The sequence below is a fragment of the Mytilus californianus genome, unplaced genomic scaffold, assembly GCF_021869535.1.
Source record: "Mytilus californianus isolate M0D057914Y unplaced genomic scaffold, xbMytCali1.0.p SCAF_12, whole genome shotgun sequence".
NCBI lineage: Eukaryota > Metazoa > Mollusca > Bivalvia > Mytilida > Mytilidae > Mytilus > Mytilus californianus.
This window is the reverse complement of record NW_026262604.1, coordinates 19,778,261-19,803,115: the sequence shown is the minus strand read 5'-3', so window position 1 is coordinate 19,803,115 and position 24,855 is coordinate 19,778,261. Positions and strand designations below refer to the sequence as shown.

The 24,855-nt window shown below is 32.8% G+C and overlaps 2 protein-coding genes across 2 annotated transcripts in view; both read right to left on the bottom strand.

Annotated features, from left to right (window-relative positions):
* LOC127721491 (sodium-coupled monocarboxylate transporter 1-like) overlaps positions 1 to 20,928 on the bottom strand; it is a 28,987-nt gene extending 8,059 nt beyond the window's left edge. Inside the window, exons 1-15 of the mRNA XM_052228252.1 lie at positions 20,857 to 20,928; positions 19,058 to 19,325; positions 18,536 to 18,669; positions 16,818 to 16,886; positions 14,224 to 14,275; positions 13,498 to 13,565; positions 13,002 to 13,082; positions 12,378 to 12,451; positions 11,449 to 11,589; positions 10,444 to 10,579; positions 8,343 to 8,428; positions 6,761 to 6,876; positions 5,760 to 5,830; positions 3,626 to 3,712; positions 2,522 to 2,793 (exon numbers count right to left, since the gene is read on the bottom strand). Of these exons, the coding sequence (XP_052084212.1) occupies positions 2,522 to 2,793; positions 3,626 to 3,712; positions 5,760 to 5,830; positions 6,761 to 6,876; positions 8,343 to 8,428; positions 10,444 to 10,579; positions 11,449 to 11,589; positions 12,378 to 12,451; positions 13,002 to 13,082; positions 13,498 to 13,565; positions 14,224 to 14,275; positions 16,818 to 16,886; positions 18,536 to 18,669; positions 19,058 to 19,259 (1,589 nt within the window). The 5' untranslated portion in view covers positions 19,260 to 19,325; positions 20,857 to 20,928. The remainder of the gene's footprint in view (positions 1 to 2,521; positions 2,794 to 3,625; positions 3,713 to 5,759; positions 5,831 to 6,760; positions 6,877 to 8,342; positions 8,429 to 10,443; positions 10,580 to 11,448; positions 11,590 to 12,377; positions 12,452 to 13,001; positions 13,083 to 13,497; positions 13,566 to 14,223; positions 14,276 to 16,817; positions 16,887 to 18,535; positions 18,670 to 19,057; positions 19,326 to 20,856) is intronic.
* The window catches only part of LOC127721485 (nascent polypeptide-associated complex subunit alpha, muscle-specific form-like), a 93,437-nt gene continuing 72,434 nt past the window's right edge, over positions 3,853 to 24,855 (bottom strand). Inside the window, exon 12 of the transcript XR_007991269.1 lies at positions 3,853 to 4,029. The gene's annotated coding sequence lies outside the window, so the exon portion shown is untranslated. The remainder of the gene's footprint in view (positions 4,030 to 24,855) is intronic.

The window sequence follows — 24,855 nt, the reverse complement described above, 5'->3', positions numbered from 1 at the left end:
TGCCCCTTTTTTGGTCCCTAATTCCTAAACTTTTGAGGCAATTACCCTAAAATCAATCCCAGCATTCCCTTTGTGATATGGAACCTTGTAGTACAATTTCATAAAGATCCATACACTTGAACACATGTTATTGTCTGGAAACTAGAAAAATGCTTATTTTTGGCCCCTTTTTGGCCCCTTATTCCTTCACGTTTTGGGCAATTACCCCCAAACTCAATTCCAGCTTTCCCTTTGTGATATGGAACCTTGTAGTACAATTTCAGAAAGACCCATACACTTACACACAAGTTATTGTCATGAAACTAGAAAAATGCTTGTTTTTTGCCCCTTTTTTGGCCCCTAATTCCTAAAATTTAGAGGCAATTACCCCCAAAATCAAACCCAGCATTCCCTTTGTGTAAGGAACCTTGTAGTACAATTTCATGAAGATCCATACACTAACACACAAGTTATTGTCCTGAATCTAGAAAAATGCTTGATTTTGGCCCCTAATTCCTAAAATTTTGAGGCAATTACCCCGAAAATCAATCCCAGCCTACCCTTTGTGGTGTGGTACCTTGCAGTACAATTTCAGATAGATCCATACACTTGAACACAAGTTATTGTCTGGAAACTAGAAAAATGCTTATTTTTGGCCCTTTTTGGCAATTACCCCCAAACTCAATTCCAGCTTTCCCTTTGTGATATGGAACCTTGTAGTACAATTACAGAAAGATCTATACACTTACACACAAAATATTGTCATGAAACTAGAAAAATGCTTGTTTTTTTTCCCTTTTTTGGCCCCTTATTTCCAAAATTTTGAAGCAATTACCCCCAAAATCAATCCCAGCATTCCCTTTGTGATATGGAACCCTATGGTACAATGTCAGAGAGATCCATTAACTAACACACAAGTTATGTCTGGAAGTTACAAAAATGCTTATTTTTGGCCCCTTTTTGGCCCCTTATTCCTTAACTGTTGGTTCCATAACCCCAACAATCAATCCCAACCTTCCTTTTGTGGTATTGAACCTTATGGTAAAATTTCATAAAGATCCATTCACTTAAACTGAAGTTAGAGTGCGAAAACCAATGTGTCTTCGGACGATGACGACGCCAACGTCATACCAATATACGACCTCAAAATTTTTTTGCAGTCATATAATTACCACTTATAACTAAAAGAAACCAGGAATATTAATCTTCAATTAAAGTTTCTGCTTACAGCAAAATGTATTGAGTGTGTAGGTAAAGGTAATATCTTTGTCGTATAAAAATAATTGATCAGCACTGATTTTAGAACTCGTCAAAGACATTGTTAATATAAACCTATGATATAAGTTCCATAAAATTTTGACAAGAATTGTACACATGAGAACGCTAATATTGCAATTTTCCATATAATCAATATTTACAAGGGACATAACTCTTTTAAAAATAATCGATTGGCACTAATTTTCGATATTGTCCAAGACATTGCTGATATAAACCTATGATATAAGTTTCATAAAAATCTGGCAAGAATTGTACACATAAGAGCGCTAACAATGCAAGTTTCTTTATAATTAATGTTTCTAAGGGGCATAACTCTTCTAAAAATAATTGATCTGCACTGATTTTCGAACTAGTCCAAGACATTGCTAATATAACCTTATGATATAAGTTTCAAAAAAATCTGGCAAGAATTGTACACATGAGAGTGCTAACGATGCAAATTTCCATATAATTAATGTTTCTAAGGAGCATAACTCTTTTCAAAATAATTAATCAGCACTGATTTTCGAACTCGTCCAAGACATAGCTGATATAAACCTATGATATAAGTTTCATAAAAATCTGGCAAGAACTGTACACGTGAGAGCGCTAACAAGATCGGACGGACGGACGCCGGTATTTCTATGTCCGCCGCAATGCGTTGCGCGGGGGACAACAAAATTGATCTGCCAACAAATATAAATTAATTACTATGACATAATAAATTTTTGTTATATCTAAAAACAGTCTTCTGGAAAGATTGAAATTTTACCTGACATTGACGAAAAATGTCTGATCGAAACCACAATTTGACCAACATGTCATAGTGTCAGGCATATTTCTGGACCTCCAAAAAAGAAAGGATACAGTGTATCTATTCGAATTCATTAAACAAAATTACTATGAAGAACATGAAAAAATCAAAACCAATGGGAAAGATCTTTTATGATTGTTCTTCATCTCAAAATAACAATGAGGCCTTCAACATGGAGGAAAATCTGCCATCTCACTGCAAGTTCAAGTCTCTAGCACCAGTTTGATATATATAACTGGAATAAAGGAAATCATTTTTTGTTTGGGGGGGGGATAGAATATGCAATCATCATGACAACAGCAATTTATAATACAATCATGTGAAAATAAATAATTTGATGGCAGTAAAGTCTAAGTGGAAATCATCTAATTTTCTACATCAATTTCCTTTTAGACATTTTTAATGAATTTTCAAATTGATTTTATAATACAAATTTTAGCAAAACATATTTTCAAATCAACAAATACTCACTGTGAGTCTTGTATTAAACTGCTGGTAGTGCTTTCTGAATTTGGTACAAGCATACTATAGTTTGTCAACATACCACTAGTATTGTAAGCAACTATAGAAGACATTGTTGTCATAGTAACGTTTGTAGAACTTGCTATACTAACATTGTACATATAAATACTACAGTTATAGACAGGCGATGGTAGGGTGTCCTTGACCCCTACAACTGTATATTTTCCTATACCTATCCACATGCTGACGATATAAGCTGTAATGGTCCCAACAATAGCCCCCTGCAAAATAAAAAAACTTATATTTCTAAGACAGATTCAATCGAGTTTGGTATTTTACTTTTGTAAATATAATATCACTGCACATGCTGATGTTGTGACCTGTAATGATTCCCACAATATAGTCCTCTGCAAAATGAAAATTATATGTCTAAGTAAGATTCAATGGAATCTGGTATTTCACTTTTTGAATATAATATCACTACACATGTTGATGGTGAAAGCCTTAATGGTCCAAATAATACAAATGTAATAGCCCCCAGAAAAGACAAAAATATATAAAAGTCTAAGCAAGATTCATGCCAGTTTTTATTTTATGTTTTACACACTACTATACTGTTAGAATCCATTTTAAAATTTCATGGTAGCCGACTTGAGTTTTAATGCTAACAAGTCAATTTGGATTGTAAACTTTTAAATGCAAACAACTAATTACATACTATCAGACATTCAAATTTTCTAATAAAAGTTCTATGCAACCATGGACATAATTTATAAACAAATTAATGCAAACTGGTAGAAGTACTGTAGCAGGCAAATAGTTTACGGCTATGCAGTTATAGCAAAGGGTTATAGTTTCTATTCAATATGACCCCACAGTCAAACTCTAAAATGGATATATATACATGTAATGTGAGAAATAATCCATTCTATATACAATTGTGAAACTACAACTGTCTTTGACTTACATTTAAACTTATCTTATAGTTGTTTTACACGTGAAGAATTTGATCAAACAATTAGTGATCAATGGGCAAATGAAAGATAGAAAGAGCTGATCAGAGCTCACACTCACTTGGCCAGGTCATCAAATAATTTCAGCTAAAATTATTACCTGCCAGTTAGCCCAAGGGAAGAAAGCTCCCAACATAATAAGTCCATTGAGAGCACCACCAGCAGCGCCCATAAAGCTTAAGGAAGCCTGAAAGGAAACAAATTGACTTCAAGCTAAACAACAACAATAAGCTTAAGTGATGTATTTTTATTAACATACAGAGCAAGACAGATTGAAGCCATCTGAATGTTATGCTACACGAGCATTATCTCATAAGGGCTATTCCATTAAAATGTATGTGGGAGGGTAGGAAGGGAATTTTTATTATTGAATGTGGGTCATGGGTCTTTTTTCAGTATGCGTCTATTACCATTATGCAAAATTATCTAAAAATTGGTTCTTGGTTGTAGGGATATTTTGAAAGTCCTTTCCTACCCTCCCACATACATTTTAATGGAATAGCCCTTACCTATCAGGAGTTTATTATTTTGTTCCTGTCCTAGCACATTAACAATGATCAAGGATCATTCTTATCTAAAATATGCTTGAAATATTTTAATATTTTAACATTTAATAAACATTAACTATTCAAATTTAATAAACAATTATTTTAATAAAAAAATAAAATGCTCCGCTGGGTGAAGCTTGATACGACTGCAGAGGTCGAACCCTGAACAGTTGGGGCAAGTATGGACACAACATTCAAGCTTGATACACACTGAATTTGGATTGTGATTAAATATTTGACACAGCATAGGTTTCTGACACAGAATGAATGTGGTCTACGAACTTATAAATTTTTAATTTACCTATTCAAACCATATCATTATTATTTGCTTTTATATATAAATCAGAAATAACCAATTTAAAATGGAAAATATTAAAGAAATAAAAAGGAAAAAAAATCCCTCCCACCAAATTTTTTGAACCCCCTTACGATTCATCACCCCCAAACTCAATCCCAGCCTTTCCTTTGTGGTATGGTACCTTGCAGTACAATTTCAGAGAGATCCATACACTTGAACACAAGTTATTGTCTGGAAACTATAAAAATGCTTGTTTTTTGGCCCCTTTTTGGTCCCAAATTCCTAAACGTTAAGGGCAATTACCCCCAAACTCAAACCCAGCTTTCCCTTCGTGATATGGAACCTTGTAGTACAATTTCATAAAGATCCATACACTTACACACAAGTTATTGTTCTGAAACTAGAAAAATGCTTGTTTTTTGCCCCTTTTTGGCCCCTTAATTCCTAACATTTTGAGGCAATTACCCCCAAAATCAATCCCAGCCTTCCCTTTGTGGTATGGTACCTTGCAGTACAATTTCAGAGAGATCCATACACTTGAACACAAGTAAGTGTCTGGAAACTAGAATAATGCTTATTTTTGGCCCCTTAATCCTAAACGTTTTGGGCAATTACCCCCAAACCCAATTCCAGCTTTCCCTTTGTGATCTGGAACCTTGTAGTACAATTTCAGAAAGATCCATACACTTACACACAAGTTATTGTCATGAAACTAGAAAAATGCTTGTTTTTTGCCCCTTTTTTGGCCCCTAATTCCTAAAATTTTGAGGCAATTACCCCACAAATCAATCCCAGCATTCCCTTTGTGATATGGAACCTTGTGGTACAATGTCAGAGAGATCCATTAACTAACACACAAGTTATGACTGGAAGTTACAAAAATGCTTATTTTTGGCCCCTTTTTGGCCCCTAATTCCTTAACTGTTGGTACCATAACCCCAACAATCAATCCCAACCTTCCTTTTGTGGTATTGAACCTTATGGTAAAACTTCATAAAGATCCATTCACTTAAACTAAAGTTAGAGTGCGAAAACCAATGTGTCTTTGGACGACGACGACGCCAACGTCATACCAATATACGACCGCAAATTTTTTTTGCGGTCATATAATTACCACTTATAACTAAAAGAAACCAGGAAAATTAATCTTCAATTAAAGTTTCTGCTTACAGCAAAATGTATTGAGTGTGTAGGTAAAGGTAATATCTTTGACTAGCTTGCTTGCTAGCTGAACCGTGAAGTCATTATTAGGTAAGGTATACTACCCTCCTTTCAGAGTAGTCTAGTCCTACAGACAGATAGATAGATCTGTTATCTGTCGGACTAGTCTTCTCTTAAAGGATGGTAGTAATATGTCTAATGTCTAACCACTAATCAATGTCACTTACCTGTAATACAGTCCCTTTTAAATTTCTGAACAGAAAAGTCACTAATATTCCTAAAACTCCATATATCAGAACTGAAATGACAAAAAGTATAAAACATTATTAGAAATAGTCAAAGGTTATTATGTTTAGAGCTATTTTCCTAGAGCTTGTAGTTTAAGGTTTGGTTGGCTTGCTTGCTTTGTTTGTATAAATGTTTTCCCAGGCATTGTAACTAAGATTGACAGCTGCAATCAATAGATAGGCGGGGCTTCAGCTTGTATACATTATACCCTGCATTATACTTAACATCCAATAACATTTAAGTATAATGTATACAAGCTGACGCCCCACCTATCTATCGATTGCACAAGCAAAGCAAGCAAGCCAACCAAACCTTTAAACTACAAGTATTAGGAAAATAGCTCTAAATAGCAAAGCAAAATTTTTTTGTGAATGGTCATTTATAAATAACATCACATTTTTGACAAAAATCTGCCCAACATGCACAAAAACTGATTTGCTAATAAGTGATATTTAATACATATATATATATTTTCTTAAAATCATAATAATTAAGTTGGCAAATGGGAAAACTTTTTATAATTTTAATTTTCTATGTTACCATAAATATAAAACTAGAGGCTTCAAAGAGTCAATAGGGCTAAATAATAGCCTTTCTCTGAGTTTAAATGATGTCAAATTTAGATTTTCCATATCATGCATATATGGAAATACAATGTTGAAATGTGTGTTATAATTGAAATGTTTCCCAATTATTTTTGGCTTAAAATTGCTACTAAAAAAGTTTTTTGAAGGAAAAGATAGTATTTGGGTATCACAGAATATTCCACTAGGGCAACCATAATGGATGCCAGTTAGGAACAATGAATGCAAATTTGACAATAAATCAATTTATGAACCTTCCTATAAAAAGTAATAGGTCAATATCTTAATAGTGAAATCGGGTATAAATGTATAGAATGCACTTTAAAAGTGCCATAAAAAGAAGTTTTTGAACATACCTAATAACTTTGTGATTTTAATTTTAACAGCTTCAGGCTTGGATGGTTTGATGAAAGGCTTTATCATATCTTCATATGTCACAGCTACCATAGAACTGAGATTGGATGACAAAGTGCTGCAAAAATTAGAAAAAAATCAGTTGTCCTGACAATTTAATCATACACCTGCTGTAATAAATAGCTACACCAGGAGTGAAAGAAATGACTATCATCTACATCTGCATATTGAAATTGTTACAAGAATGAACAAGAATGTGTCCATAGTACACGGATGCCCCACTCGCACTATCATTTTCTATATTCAGTGGACCGTGAAATTTGGGTCAAAACTCTAATTTGGCATTAAAATTAGAAAGATCATATCATAGGGAACATGTGTACTAAGTTTCAAGTTGATTAGACTTCAACTTCATCAAAAACTACCTTGACCAAAAACTTTAACCTGAAGCGGGACAGACAGACGAACGAACGAACGTATGTACGGACGAACGAAAACCTGACCCAAAAACATAATACCCCTAGGTGGGGCATAAAAAGGGTGGTGAAGGTTTATTTTCATGATTTGTGTTAACAATTTTTATTTTATATGTTTTCGTGCTTGAAGCTGATCCATTCACTATGTTTCATGCAAATTGATGAAATAGCCATTTTCTAATTTTTCATTCATCGTGAAATTGCCATTTTATCAGTATATCCCACCTCACGATCCTTATAAAATGGAATATTGTAGAATAAATTCAAACAGAAGTCAGTAAAAAAGGCTATGCAGAATCACTTGCAAAAGAGTCTTCTCTTTGCTGTATAAAAAATGCCTTAAATTTTTATCATCAACATGATTAAAGCCCTATAACTCTTGAAAAGCAATTTTAGAGCTTATTTGCATCAATCCCCACAACAGCAAACTTGAGCTTGTGTGTGACATGTGAAAAATTGAATTTAATTGAACAAAGGACACTAGTTGCTTATTGTGTGTCATTCATTTTTTTCGTTCATTGTTGTAGTATTAAGGTGGTACCAAACACCTCGACTAAAATTAATTTGGCTCGTTTAATTTTCATAAAGTTTTGACAAAATATAGACTTTGACCCTTTGACAAAAATATAAAAATTTCAAAAAACTTGAATCACACACTTTATCGGACAAATTTCATTGTATATACAGCAGTTTGACAAACACTAATTTTGATCATTGAGGAGCTTAATATTTTCTTAACAATAGAACGTTATTAAAACGTTCAGCTGATTTTTACAGAGTTATCTCCCTGTAGTGTTATGTACCACCTTAATGAGACCATTTGTTTTTCTTTTGTTTTACATTTTGTCATAACAGACATGACAGGGCTTTTAGTAACTAAGTATATAGTATGAGTTTTGCTCATTGTTGTAGGCCAGTGGCATCAGTTAGAACTTTCAGTAATTGTAACAAATTTTGTGACAGTGTTAAGGGGTAGTAGACCAGTCTCCAAATTTTTCATTGTGATTGTCATGTAGATCTTTTCTTTATATATGTCCAACAATAATACAGCAAATTTATGGAGGGCGTCTGATAATATCATTAATCTAATATCCACAATTTAACTCACCTTAAAGCACCACAGAAAAGACCAGCTATAAATAGACCAGGTATCCCAGGGAATCCTAGCATCTCTGATACAAAATATGGAATGATCTAAAATCAAATATAAAGGTTTACAATTACTAGTATATGCTGTGACAATTACTTGAATTACTTATTTTTTAATCATGGCCATCATTAAGTCATCATAAACAAATTAGAAACTCTTCAGGGCTAAAATAATATCAGCTGAGTGATATCATTTTTGCAAGCTTGCAAACTTCACTTTTTTAATACAAAAAAGGTTCATGTGACCTGTTAACTATTACATGAGCTGTGTTGGATAGAAATCGACCTGATGCAAATGAATATCAATACATCTGTTAACCTATTTTTGGTTATATAAATTTGTCTTTCGTTTTCAATGTACAAATAGTCTTTATCACCCACCCATAATTAGGGTCCTATGTATGTTTTAATGGAACAGCCCTTTTAAAAATTCGTAAGGGTTCCGCGGAACCCAGTGTCTCGCCTACTTTTTCTGTTAATCGCAGGCTCAACAAAAATGAGGAAGTAAATCAATAAAAATATTCCTCTTGATACTATCTTTTGATTGTAAGAAGCTTCTGTCCAAGTTTGGTGAAAATCCAGCATAGTTTATGAATCTAATAAATGTTTAAAAACTTTAACTGCAGACTGAATGTAATGTTAACTGGAAGAAAACAAAATTTCCTTCTAGACACTAGCATTTAATCATAAACAAGCTTCTGTCCAAGTTTGGTACAAATCCAAAATAGTATAAGAAAGTTATTAAAACTTTAAAAACTTTAACCACAGAGTGAATGTGTTGTTTCCTGGCAGAAAATCTAAGTCCATTTAAAAGTAAAAAATGGAAAAAATGGATTTATTTTTTTACAAAATTTCCTTCTAGATACTAGCTTTTGATCATAAACAAGCTTCTGTCCAAGTTTGGTACATATCCAAAATAGTATAAGAAAGTTATTAAAATTTTAAAAACTTTAACCACAGAATGAATGTGTTGTTTCCTGGCAGAAAATCTAAGTCCATTTAAAAGTAAAATAAGGAAAAAATGGATTTATTTTTTTACAAAATTTACTTCTGGATACTATCTTATGATCATAAACAAGCTTCTGTCCAAGTTTGGTAGAAACCCAGGATAGTTTAAGAAAGTTATTAAAATTTTAAAAACTTCAACCACAGAGTGAATGTAATATTTCCCGGCAGAAAAACTAAGTCCATTTATAAGTAAAATACGGAAAAAATGGAATTTTATTTTTACAAAATTTACTTCTGGATACTATCTTATGATCATAAACAAGCTTCTGTCCAAGTTTAATAGAAATCCAGGATAGCTTAAGAAAGTTATTAAAATTTCAAAAACTTTAACCGCAGAGTGAATATTTGTGGACGCCACCAACGACGCAGACGCCTACGGAATATAGGATCGCTATGTCTCGCTTTTTCGACTAAAGTCGAAGGCTCGACAATAAAATCGTTATATTCTCCAAACAATAATCACCATGTGCTCAAACATAAAAAATCATTAACTGCTGTACCAATTTTCATAGATTAGGAAAAATAATATTTTTGTAGATATTTGATTTCGTGGTTTTTCCAAATTATGTAGGCAAACCTATTGTAAATGTTTAATTTGTTAAATGTTTAAAATTTGTAGTTCACCATTACCCAAGGAAATCCATGAAAATTAATATGCCACAAAAAATAATGAATCCACAGTAACAAGCATTGTTATTTAAGAAATGAATGCTTCTTTTTGCAATTTTATTGGGGTATAAAAGTGTTGCCCGAAGCACATTTTGTATGAAGCGTGGAAGCGCTTCATTCTAAAAATGTGTGCACAATTACAAAAAGAAGCATTCATTTTTTATAATTACATTTTTATGCTAATAAGACCATGAAAAAAAGTTTTATCAAGTTTTTCTTTTAATTACCTGTGCACTTTTCTGTGGTGCATGTGCCATCACGAATGTAACATTTCATTTTGATATGAAGGTTAATTTTTGAATGACGCAGGATTGTTGTTAGCCAATCAAACTAACGGATCCTCATGAAACATACATGTAATGTAATTATACTGCAATACCCACCTGATTGGAATTTTTAATATCTTTATTGGCAAGAGGGTCACAGCCTTTTTCTGCATAGTAAGCAAAGACAGAAATACCAGCTACACATGATGTCGTTATCATTATAAATACTCCTACACAATTCAACATCACTGCTCTGAAAATGAAAAAAAGAAAATTTACAGTATTTTTCAAAACTTAGAAATAATTTAACAATATATTATGAACTTTTCCGTTTAAATGGACAAAGGAAGAAAAGGTCTTCTAAAATCCCCCCACAACCAGCATAATTTAGCACACATCAAATGGACATACAACTGCAACTCTAATGAAATGTGACATGTAATGCTCTGTGTCGCCAGTAAAACTGTGTTTGCAACCTTCAAATCCCCAATTGACTGATTCTTTAAATACAATACTGTTATTCCTTAAATAACCCACCACTATTGTCCAAAATTGATCATTCAAATCTAAAAACATACTTTGTTCAGATTCTACTTAGTTGATTTAAATTCGTAGAAATGCATGACACTAAATCATTATTATTGCGATACTCACCCAGTCGCATTATTCACATTAATAAAACCCTCGTAAAAATTTCTGAATTTACAATAATCCTCAAAATCTGTTTATTGCTGTTTTGTCTAGCAAATCAAAACAGACATGTTTAACCCCGCCACATTTTTGCGTCTGTCCCAAGTCAGGAGCCTTGTGCCTTAGTTAGTCTTGTATGTTTTTTAATTTTAGTTCATTTATATGTTTAGGAGTTTAGTATGACGTCAATTTTCACGGAACTAGTACACATTTTTGTTTAGGGGCCAGCTGAAGTCCACCTCCGGGTGCAGGATATTCTCGCTGTGTTGAAGACCCATTGGTGGCCTTCGGCTACGTTTTTTACTCTTTGGTCGGGTTGTTGTCTCTTTGACACATTCCCCATTTCCATTCTCTATTTTATGCACCTTTTCCTTAGGACTGCAGAATTTGAGAATCATCAAAAATGATGTTTTTTTTCCCTGTAAAACGTACTTTCTTGCTTCATTAAGTGAAGATAAGGCACTAAATCTCTGGATACTTGACTGACTGGCTCCATAGGTTCCAGTCCAGTTGATCATTCCCCCAATTACTAATGCCCAGAAAGTGTGACGAACTGTAGGATCAGGATCAAAACTGAAATGAAAAAAAATTACACAGATTGAACACACACAAGTTTACAGTTCATTTTAAGCTATACAAATCGATTGCTAAATTATCATTGATCACAAACAGTTTTTTAAAGATAAAAGATTAGGGACTGTGTTCAATGTTGTTTAAATGTTAATTGCAGATGCTACTATGTTATGCTAACCCTTATGCTAAAATACTATTACTGAGTACCTTGATTAGACTAATATCCTTAATAATTATACAATTATTATAAGTTCATGCCTTCTAACATTTGAGCTGCGTCCGATAGAAATCGACCTTATGCAAGTGTACGTACACATTTACATGTACAAGACTTTAATTGATGTTGGAACTTTCAAATAGAAATAGAAGATAAATTTTGGTCTGTTTTGTAGGGCTCTTATATCAACTCAATTTTCAAACAGTTACCATAGAGATTTTTTCAACCCAAAATAGTTTAACAGACGTATTGATATTCATTTGCATAAGGTTGATTTCTATCCGAAGCAGCTCATTTTATCTGTGCCATATGATTATGTTTAAACATTAGGGAACTGTGACATCACCCTGTACATCTAATCACTAAATGTCAGCTTGACATGTGCAACACAACAGGTGCCACTAGTGGAGAAAAAACTGCCTACCCTTCCAGAGCGCACAAGTTCATCCACAACCCCCAGTTATGACTGAGGTTATGTTGCTCAATCTTCTATTCTTTTTCATGTAGATTTTGTTAGTCTTTTTATTGTTTGTCAGCTTATGGTTTGGATAGCCCTCTTTTTATTACTTACTTCCAGAAATCTATTCTGTTCCATTTGGAGTTAATCTCCCACACACGGTCAAATCCTCCTACATCTAGTGTTGCCTAAAATTGTAACACAAAAAGAATCTAACAAGATCTTAATCAAATTTAATTTATTATTTCGAAAAAATCTACACTATAAAATAATTTTCAATTTTCTTTTTTCTTAGCTTTATTGGAGTATTGTTTTATCTTGCAGACAAAGACACAAAATTCTGTGACTAGTTTACAAGTTCCAGAACAATCTATTGAGACATAATTCTACAGACAATCAAATTTTTCCTAGTTATTTAATTCTGAAATAATGGATTAAAATTATTTTAATGATGAATTGTTTGCCTTTTCTTCAAAAAGAAAACTGTAGATGATTTGAACGTTGACTCCAGGATTCAGATTTATTTGAAACTGAAATGATAGCAATGGAAGTTTGAATTTTGGCTTGTTGTAAAACCTAGTTCAATCAATCAATTAACCAATTCAGACTTATGAAAATAAATCACCAATTGTTCCTATGAGGATTATTTGAAAATATAGCAGACCCACACCAACTAGACAGGTAAATGTTGACCCATAACCTACCAGTAAACAACCTGACAATATAAAGACATCTTACCCTAATGACAATGGCTAATATACCAGCTACCATTATCAGAGCTTGAAAGACATCCACCCATATAACAGCTTTAAGTCCACCCTGTAAAAGGAACAAATTAATAATTACTACAGTTTGATACGTGGGTAATAATTTTCATGTTTTTTCATGGCAAATATTGTACAGTTATGGCCCACATTTTCAATACATATCTAGAATTTTCAACTGGAGGATTGTTGTTACCTGAAGGATTTCATAATTACTCTTTTTAAAATATGCTTAGTATTTTTCTTCACAATCTTTGTTTTTGAGTTTTTTTTAATTGGCTCCAAAGTGATTTTTCCCATTTATGATTATTTAATTCCACTATCCCCCCTTTTTCCACCTCATCTTTTGACAGCCACTATCATCTGATGTTGATATTTTTGACAGACTTTGGAAATAGTTCATGTTTCTTTAAAAAAAGATTCCATACTGTAAGCAAAATAATTCTAAAGGTATTTAAAAACTTTCTTACCATAAATGTATAAAATGTACAGATGCAACCAATAATAATAAAAGAGGCCCACTGTGGGAAACCACTCACTGAAAAAAAGAAAACAAATATTGAATTGTTGTCCCTTTTATTCATATATGCTTGTCATTAGTCACAATTGGTTAAATAATAAGTTATCTCAACAATAAGCTACTGAAAGAGCAACACAATTTATTACTAGAAAATCAAATCATGGGACATTTTGTTTATTGACCTTAAGACAGACAAGTGAGTGCTCACAAACATGTTTAACCCCCCCCTCCCCCACCCCCATAACATTCTTTATGTGCCTGTCCTAAGTCAGTAGCCTGTGGTTCAGTGGTCATTGGTTCATGTATGTCATATTTGGTTTTCGTTAATTGTTTTGTTATAAATTAGGCAGTTAGTTTTCTCAATTGAATTGTTTCATATTTTTCGTGTTGGGGCCTTTTATAGCCAACTATAAGGTATGGGTTTTTCTCATTGTTGAAGGATGTACAGTTGCCTATAATTGCGAACATCCACTTTATTTGAACTTTGGTGGATAGTTGTCTCATTGGCAATCATACCTCATCTCCTTATTTTTATGTTAAGTAACATTTTTTTTCAAAAAAATTCGAAAAAGTAATTTTACATCTGACACTATATATACCATAAATACACAAAAATGGCAGTCCTTAGAAATTAATACTTTTACAGCATGCCTTAAAAGGCTTTAAATATATATACCTGCTTGAAGAGCTGTCGATGGAGCAAAGCTGGCTATCCCTGTGTATATTAACTGAAAAATATAAACTCTAAATTGAAAACAATGTTCAAACCTATGATTGCGTTGGATAAAAACCGCAATTTTTATACATGTGCATGTAAAAAAAAAATTCTAGGTAGAGGGGTCTAAATACAGCACAAACAACATTTTCCAAAAGACCAAAATAGTGAAAAAGTATATTTTAACAAAACGCATACAGTTATGGTTAACCATTAATGTTTTATTCATTATATAAACATAGTGTATCAATTATATATACAGTTTGTATTCTATAAATCATAGTTTTATAATTTCTTTTTGTCTTCTATAACTTTTTAACACAAAGAAAATTTCTCTTCTTAAAAGACTGTGTAAACTAATTAAAATAATAAAGGAGAAAATCAGTCCTCCTGGCTAGACCAAACTACAATGTGTTGCTTTTTGCTTTTTGTTTTTTTTTTGTATTTTTGTTTTTTATATTGTATCTCATACTACAACAATGTTAACTCACCTCTATCATACTATGTATTGTTTTTGTATTGTTTTTGCATGTCATTCTCTGTACCTTTGATTGTATTGGTTTTTTGAGAATAAAGTATTGTTGTTACAACGAAAATTTCCAATTATCATGGTGATATTCTGAACATAAGAAAATTAATTAACTATTGTGATGCTGTCTTCATATGCAGATCAAAACCAAATTTTCAAATACAATGTATAACCATTTGGAGTTGAGTTGAACGTCTATGAACATGATGAACATGATCATGATAAATATGATAAATATGAAAACAATCTAGGCTACCATTAAAACGTTTAAACCTGCTGCAATTGTTTGCACCTGTCCTAAGTCAGGAATCTGATGTTCAGTAGTTGTCGTTTGTTGATGTTGGTCATAAGTGTTTCTCGTTTCTCGTTTTTTATATAGATTAGACCGTTGGTTTTCCCTTTGAATGGTTTTACACTAGTAATTTTTGGGGCCCTTTATAGCTTACTCTGCGGTTTGAGCCAAGGCTCCGTGTTGAAGACCGTACTTTGACCTATAATGGTTTACTTTTATAAATTGTGACTTGGATGGAGAGTTGTCTCATTGGCATTCATACCACTTCTTCATATATCTATAAATCATAAATTTCTATCATCAGTTTTAGTTATGCTTGGAATTACTATTACTAGTCCTATTACAAATGGGTTTCACCCACTCTGTGTTTTTGTTAGATGTATTTCTATTTGTATCCATCTGATGAGTTAAGCCTTTTTCAACTGATTTTTAAGTTCGTTCTTATGTTGTACTGTTACACCACTGTCCCAGGTTAGGGGAGGGTTGGGATCCCTCTCACATGTTTGACCCCGCCACATTCTGTATATATGTGCCTGTCCCAAGTCAGAAGCCTGTAATTCAGTGGTTGTCGTTTGTTGCTGTGTTACATATTTGTTTTTCGTTCATTTTTTTGTACATAAATTAGGACGTTTGTTTTCTCCTTTGAATTGTTTTACATTTGTCATTTTGGGGCCTTTTATAGCTGGCTATGCGGTATGGGCTTTTCTCATTGTTGAAGGCTGTACGGTGACCTATAGTTGTTAATTTCTGTGTCATTTGGTCTCTTGTGAAGATTTGTCTCATTGGCAATCACATAGGTTTTTATGTCATTTGTATTATTATAAAAAAGAAGATGTGGTGTGGCAATCACACCACATCTTCTTTTTTATAATAATACAAATGACATAAAAACCCTATATGATAAATAAACTGAGTTTACAAATGACAAATAAAAACTGTCCAATAACAAGAGGCTCACAAGAGCCTGAATCGCTCAACTGTATTTCAGAGGAGAAGATTTTTAAATGTTAGCAAACTTGATGAACAAATTGTGTAAAATTGTCTTCAAAGGGCAATAACTCCTTAAGGGGTCAATTGAAAATTTTGGTCAGATTAACTTTTTTGTAGATCTTACTTTGCTGAACATTATTGCAGCTTACAGTTTATATCTATCTATAATAATATTCAAGATAACAAAAAACTGCAAAATTTTGTTAAAACTACCAATTTGGTGGCAGAAACCCAACAATGGGTTGTTCGATTCGTCTGATAATTTCAGGGCTGATAGATCTTGACCAATTGAACAAATTTACCCCGTGTCAGATTTGCTCTAAAAGCTTTAGTTTTTGAGATATAAGCCAAAAACTGTATTTGACCCTTATGTTCTATTTTTAGCCATGGCGGCCATGTTTGTCAATGGATCAAAACTTCGGATACATATTATAAACAAGATACCCTAAGGAACCTTTAGTTAAAGTTTGAAGGTAATTGGCCCAGTAGTTTCAGAGTTTAGTATGACGTCCATATTCACTAGTAAACATTTTTGTTTATGGGCCAATTAGTTAAAGTTTATAGGTATTTGGCCTAGTAGTTTCAGAGGAGAAGATTTTTGAAATAGTTTACGACGATAGACGACGGATGACGACAGACGCCAAGTGATGGCATAAGCTCACATGGGGCCCGACCGGTGAGCTAAAAATGAGGTTACAAATGACAATGAACATGCACAGATACATTTTGTGTAAATCCTTTTACCATAGAGAGGTTGCTGATGATTGTTCCTGTTAATCTAGCTGCCTTCGAATTGTATCTCATTTCTAAATACTGAAGAAAAAGATTATCTCAAAATCAAATCATTCAGAAATTCAGAAAAATAATAATTATTGTACATGAAATATAAATAATTCAAATATTTTATAAACAAGCATTTTGTGAGTACTGGGTACAAATTCATTGTAATGGAACGAAATTCTAACTCGTTCTATAACTTGTCATGGTGTAAACTACATAAAATATCAAGTCAAAATCTTCAAGCATGACGAAAAAAACTGTTGAAAACTGATTATTTAAGTGAATTTTCTATGTCCAAAGACCATAACTCTGCACAAAATTATCAGACTGGGACAAAATTCCAACTTGATCTGTAATTGTCATGATAATACTATATACTAATTATCAAATCAATATCTTCAAGAATGACAAACAAACCTACCACTAAATTCTTCAAACAATTTACCAAAGAAAAAGAAAAAAATCCAAAATGTCATTTTGTCTTTTAAAAAATGAGTTATTTCCCTTTGAACAGAAATCTACTAATTGATAAGTATTTCATCAAAAATTTTATTCTAGGGAAAGGGCTTTAACTGAATAAAGAGAAAAGCTAAAATCGTGAAAATTGAACTTGACCTGTAACTTGTCATGATAAATCAATAAACCAAATATCAAATCAATATCTTCAAGCACGAAAAAAAAAGTCTGGAAAACTGATTTGCCGGACTGACAGATGGACAGACGGACGGAGTGCAAACCTAAAGTCCCCTTCGACTTCGTCGGTAGGGGACTTATAACTGAATAAAATCTACAAACATGAATGACAAATATAACTTAAACAAAACATTTCTTTGACTCGAGGGATATTTGCTCATCTAATTTTTTTCAACATTTGAGTCATCAACTGCATCCTAGCTTGCTTTTTATGTTGAAGAATTATTATTTCTTTCTTTCTGTCCATGGTGTTTTCTGTTTTTTTTTCTTCAATTATGGTTTTTAATTGTCCCCTTGGTATCTCCCTCTTTTCCACATACAAACTGGTTTCATTTTACGATTTTTCTTCACTGTGAATGTATCATATTATATTATATACTATTTTGGTAAAATAACCCCTAATCTTGTCTTTTCACCAGTCTTCTCCATAAACTTTTTTTATCCTGATTTAGAGTAATTTCTCACAGTTTGATTGGCTGAGAATGTCCTAATATAATTCAGTGAATTTTTTTATTAAGTCAATTCTAATTATCTCCCTTATACTATTGACCTAATAAAAAAAAGATATTTTTGAGATGCTTCCAAGTGTTTATTACTGACGTGGTGTCATAAAAAACAGGATAAATTCGTTACACAGTGTGCAATTGTCAAAATATCGGGTCAATAAAATTCATATTGGGTTTGGCTTTCGTATTAGGACAATTGCACACTGTGTAACTAATAGAATCTACAGACCCAAAACAGAATTTAATGAACATTTTAGTTGATTCTATTGGCCTGTAGAGATAATTTTTACAGGCCCGACTGCATTTTTACAAGCCTGGGCTGGTGGGCCTGCAGTTGATCGCAAAGACTGCTTTTCACACAAACCTTTTTTCAACACTAGTCCACTGGACGTTAAAGAACCAAAAATCAATCAATCAACATGTGTCTGATATAGAGACAACACATCTAACAATTGAAACAAAACAAAGATATCTCTATAATACCTGATACATGCTCGTCATCTTGAGAGGATAAAATAATGGTACAAATAAAATGGTTGCCAAGACAACTGCAGACATCTGACCAAACACATATAAATAATACTGGGTCCCTTTTGTGTACATTTCTGCCGGAGCACCTGGTCATTGAAAAAAAGAAATTTAAATTGAACAAATAAACTTATTTCAATAATTATCAATTACGTGCTGACTCTAATAATTTCATGTAATTTTTTTTTTAAATTGAAAATTTGACATGTTATTAAAAAAGATATGATTATTATTTGTATCTGAATAAAACTTCATTTTTCTATGACAAACAAATTGTATGAGCTAAGCTGCAAATTAAAACAAAGAAAAGATATTGAATTCAAGTTTCTTTGAACATGTTGAAACTAAAATTAAAAGATATTCTAAATTTATTTAACCAAAATACTAAACTTGAAGCAAAAAATCTAGACAATAAAATATCAAATTTTGGTTCACTTTACAAATGACCAATATATGTATATACATTTTGTAATGTACCTAAAATCAAAATGGCTGATTGGAATGAGACAAGGATTGAGACAGCAACAGGGAGACAACTCATTTCTCTGTTACCCATTAGGAACTCTTTGGTAGTTTTCTGTTTTCCTCCAGTTAAAGCATGGTATATCCCAATACATGCTGAAATGACCAGTATGCTGACAAACACTGCCCAATCAGCTACTGAAAACTGGTGCTCCATGGTAATGCTGGAATAGTTTTAGCCACTCAACTTCCTCAATTGATCACATCTTCTATCTTTAGTTTCCTACAATGTCAGATGAATATATAATAAAGATTTCTCAATTATCATGCTTGATATACATTTTTTAGTTTGAATACATTTAAAACATTGGGTTGAACAGTTATATGGCCAGTTCCAAGCCCAGGACTTTTATCTTATGATTTGGCAAAGCCTGGATATAAAAGAAATCTATATATATCTAAAAATCAACAAAAATTTATGAAACCTGATTTTAAATTTGAATATGTTCTTTTTCATCAAAAATTTTTGCATTTTATGAGTGGTTTACTCTTTGACTGTGTTAGGGACATACGTGTACATGTCCCTTGTCTTACATTTGTCCCCCCCCCCCCCCCCCAAGGGTGACTGGGGAATAGAAGTATGGTCACAAATGGTCTTCCTCCAACCGGCAGTAAAACCCTTGCTAAAGTGGGGCGTCCGTTTGGCTGTGCGGGATGTACAAATTTGCAGCCACGTCCGGTCAGAATGGGGACGTAAAATCCGATGTCTCGTGTAAAGAGAGTGCCATGCTCTTTGCACGTTAAGAACCCTTGCAACAACTCTTTGAGGGTTCCGTAGTTGACCTGTTGCAAAGCTTAATTTCTTTCCCTATCCAATATACCCTCATTTCCCGTGGCAGTCTAAATTTCTCCGACCTTAATCCCAGAAGCCTTCTTTACAGAACCTACTTATTGTATTTATTGTTAATTTGTTCTCGTCCTGAATATGCATGAAATATTTGTCACTGGATGTTAAGCAACCAACAATCAATCAATCTTACATTTGTCATATGTTCCTTGTCAGAAAACCATGCTAGGAACATATATGTCACTTGTAAGAAATTAACAATGAAAGTTTTCAAAACAAACTAAAGAATACTATAGAACCTGAAAAATAATTATAAAACATAATCTAGGATCCTTTGATCCAAGCCAAAAAAGCATATTACGTCATAATAAATGTATTTACACTTTCAGTATTTAGCTGAATTTTGTTTCCGAAAGACCCTTGATCTATCTCTGAATAACCTTCTGGCACAAAGCAACAATCATTTCCTAATTACGATGTAAAAATTTTTATATTGTGATGCAATATTTTGCTGGAACTTGTGTGATTTTAGGTAATAAGCTAAGACACAACGTTCATTTTAGAAATGTCACTGACAAATGGTTAATAGATGTATTTTCTAACTTAATTACAAGACCTGCATTTTTGCAGAAACTACAGCTTTATTTTCTAACCCTGCTTTTAAATACAATTTTCTGATGAAATATCCATTGCCAACAAATGGCTGATTTGGTTAATCTTTTAACTCTGTAAGATGAAAACCAGTCCATGTCAGCTAGGAATAACACTCGCATTTATTGAGCTATTATAATTCAAATATGTTGTTATACTTATAGTATCATACATGTGCGCACGTGCAAAACAAAAACTACGAGGATTATCAGATTTACGTAAACACGTGTTTCATGACAAATTATAAATGATACTGTCATTATAAACGTTCATTTGGTTCAGGTCGCGGATTGATCGTCTGTATCTATTTACTTACAGTTTAAAAATGAAACAAAGGCACTCAGCATTGGAATATTTCTGAGGTCAAAAAATCGTGGAGAAGTGTTTTACTAGGATCCCATTTGGAGAGAGGACAGAGACGAGAATGTGATTTTTTTTTATCGACTTCGTTCTCGTTGTTTTTATCATGTTCCAATGCAGGAGCACAACTGTAGAATATTAATTTTACTTTTTTCTCGTTAAATGCTATACATGTCTCTGATTAACCTTTTCAAAATTGATCTCCAAAATTAACATCCTGAACTTGGAGGTTTATATCAAACTGAAATGTTCTCACATTACCAACACCAGAGACATATAATACATTATATGTCTCTGCCAACACTATAAAGAATTGCCGGGCAGTGATTTTTCAGTAATTTATACCGGGTGTAAGCTGGGACATAATATATTGCTAGTACGATAATCCTAGGTGTATATTTGAGGGTCTGGGCCCGTATGCATAAAGCTAGATTTGTTCCGAACAAAATTCGTAAAAAAAAAATTAAAAATAAAGAATATTGAGGTGCTTAAATGAAAAAGGAGAAAAATACATATAAAATACAGTTTTAAATATAAACAAAATCAATGTTAAGACACTTGACAAAAAAACGTAAATTAAGGGTGCAACTTTTTACCCCAACATACCCCATTATACCCAAACAAACTGGCAGTTTCAACATAATTTCACTGAATAATAATGTTATTTTAGGCCTTTTAGTGTTATTCTAACGACAATAATACTTAATTTTATAAATATATGTAATTCTAAATGACCGTTTTTTCATCCTAACTTGTTCCGTTTTTACCCCCAGAGTCTACCCCAATATACTCAAATATACTCCAATAAAAAGTTTCAGTACAACGTTCAAGAACGTAGTTAGATTTTAAGTGTAGGCATTTTGGACCATTTTATGTCGAAAATAATTTTCGATTTGTACGCAACCGCGTTTTTGCGTATGGATTCCCAATATGACCTTTTGAAAACGACGCAATTACGGATCAATATTATCCCCTTAATTGCATTCTCCATCGGATAACACGGGGTTATACACCGAAAGCTATATTTTTATACGGTGTTGCCACGATGTCACAGACGCTGAGGAAAGAACAAAAATTTGCTAACGCAAATTTGAAGATCTAACATTGTTGGACTAAATTTGTGACGAATTATATATATATATATGGTGTTAGCCCTGTACTGAGACTACTAAACACGCGTTACACGTGTTATCCGATGGAGAATGTTTGTCATAAAGTTGTCACATGTTTAGACGTGTATAATAAAATTAAAAATTTGAAGTTGCGGCATGGTAATTAACATTATCATCCTTTAACAGGGGCGGATTCAGGCGGGGCGTGGCGGTCGTGTGCCCCCCTAAAATTTGCAAAGCATGGGTTGTCCTCAGCTTAATAAAGAATATTTCGATGATTTTACCTCTGCTCAGCGAAAATTAAAGGTTGCGATGTCACAGACGTAAGGGTTCGTATCCCACTGAGGGAAGAACAAAAATTTGCTTACGCAAATTTGAAAATCTAACATTGTTGGGCTAAATTTGAGACGAATTATATATATATAATTATATAAAAAAATAAATGAATTGATAAAATTGGCGCAATTTTATGATTGTTTTACTGGCACAAATGAAACTTAAAGTTTTCAAAATGAAGGGTTGCAGAAGAAGCATTTTCGCAAATAATTTCATTTTTGGCGCAAATCGATATCGACAGTTAAGCAAGTTTTGTATACGTTAAATAGACCTCACGCATACACACAAAACGGTTGTCTGTTGGATAGTTGCAATGATCACATATATAACAGCAATGGACAAATAATTGAAAACGTAAAAGTCCCTAGACATTTTTCCAATTTTATTTTGTTATGCATGATAATGGTTGAAGTTTGAGAAAGATGTGCAACTAAACGGATTTATCGTTTTCATTTTAATCGACGCATATTCATATTCTGTGTGCAGGTCAGATTCTGTGACCAGTTTAATAAAATATGATTAAAACTTACATTGTTTAGAAAAAATTGTCCATCATATTGAAAACCTAGCGGCTGCCTTCTGTATATAGAATATTAAAGTGTTGGACTGGGAACCTCTAATTGGCATAAATTGGCAAATTTATGTACAGGCACGTGCACGTGCCTAGACGAGCCTTAGGTAGCTACGCCACTGAGTGGTTCATGTTTCTGAATGATATTTTAACCAATTTATTTTAAAAAAAAAAACAACCCTGATCACATTTGTGTGCATTTGGAAGATTTAAAACAGTTATTAACTCGTATCTTGATGAGGATAACAATAAAGAGAAGAACGGACCTGAAAATAGCCATGATAGGCCACGGTCAATTTTTAAATTGCAATTTCTTTTTCGTTCCTTCAAATTTATATAAATTTTGTTCAATAAAATTTGTGTTTTCTAAATTAAAATTTGAAATGTTTTTTATACAGCAATGAGTGTGTAGGCAAAGGTAATATCTTTGGTTAGCTTGCTTGCTAGCTAGCTGAACCGTGAAGGCATTGTTAGGTTAGGTAAACTACCCTCTTTTAAGAGTAGACTAGTCCGACAGATAACCAATCTATCTGTTTGTAGGAATAGGCTATTTCGAAAGGAGGGTAGTATACATTACCTAACAATGACTTCACGGTTCAGCTAGTAAGCAAGCTAACCACTTAAAGATATTACTTTTAGCAACACACTCATTGAAATCGGCTGTAAAATTTTGAAATATTTTTCTTTAATTTTGAAATATTTTCAAATTTTGAAATATTTGTCTCAAATAAAACATGAAATTTTTAAAATTTTCATTGAACATATGAGCTGCGTCGGATAGAAATCGACCTTATGCAAATGAATGTCAATACATCTGTTAACTTATTTCGGGTCAAAAAAATTTCTATGCAAAGTCTATAACTGTTTAAAAATTGAGTTGATATAAGAACCCTACAAAACTGACCCAAATTCATCTTTTGTTAAGTATTTGAATGTTCTAAAATCAATCAAAGTCTTATACACGTACATGTATACGTGCACTTGCATAAGGTCGATTTCTATCCGACGAGGCTCATATATTATTTAATCAGCACATGCTCAACATTTACGTGGACCTTGATGAACCTGAAAATACACAGGTCGATTTATTATTCAAATTGCAATATCTTTTCGAGTCACTTTTCAATAGATTACCTTCTAATTAAAAAAGGGGCCTTGGTGGCCGAGTGGTCTAAGTAGTTACTACTGTAATCACTAGCCAGTCAACACTGAGGTTGTGAGTTCGAATCCCGCTCGTGCGGGTGCACTCGACTTCAATCTTAATTGACTAGGATTGTCAGTTTTTCTATCGAAGGTCGGTGGTTTTCTCTGGACACTCCGGCTTTCTCCACCAATAAAAACTGGCCACCACGAAATAGCCCAAAAGCGGTGCTTAAAAGTTGCGTTAAAACACACTAAAAATCAAAAAACAAATCAAATTAAAAAATTGTAAAATGAAATTTATTAAATTCAACCCATTTTATAGATGAAAAATATTTTTTCTGATGCCGAAACTCAGACCTGAATGGGGAGATGAAAAGACTTGAATGGACATCAATTTTACGGTTGAATTCATTAAAAATAAATTGAATATTATTTATTCACTGGATTTCCTTCTTATTTGGAACCTGTTGGTGAGTCATTTAATCAAAATCGACCAAGTTTTAAAGAATTATAGATTATGTATGTAATGACAAAACTTGGGGTTAAACGATAGCATTAAAGGACACGAAGACAAGGAATTCTAATATGTGTTTAAATTTATTTATCTTCACAATTATTCACTAATTCCAGTAGTTTGAACTAAAAACTATAAAAATATTTTAAGATGGTTAAACTTCCACCTGAATACTAGTAGGTAAATCTGAAAAAGGCCCAAACATTTCACAGCGGTATAACATGTTACTTTAATTATTCTTTTCTTAGTTTATTTATTTTGTATTTGCATTGTATCATA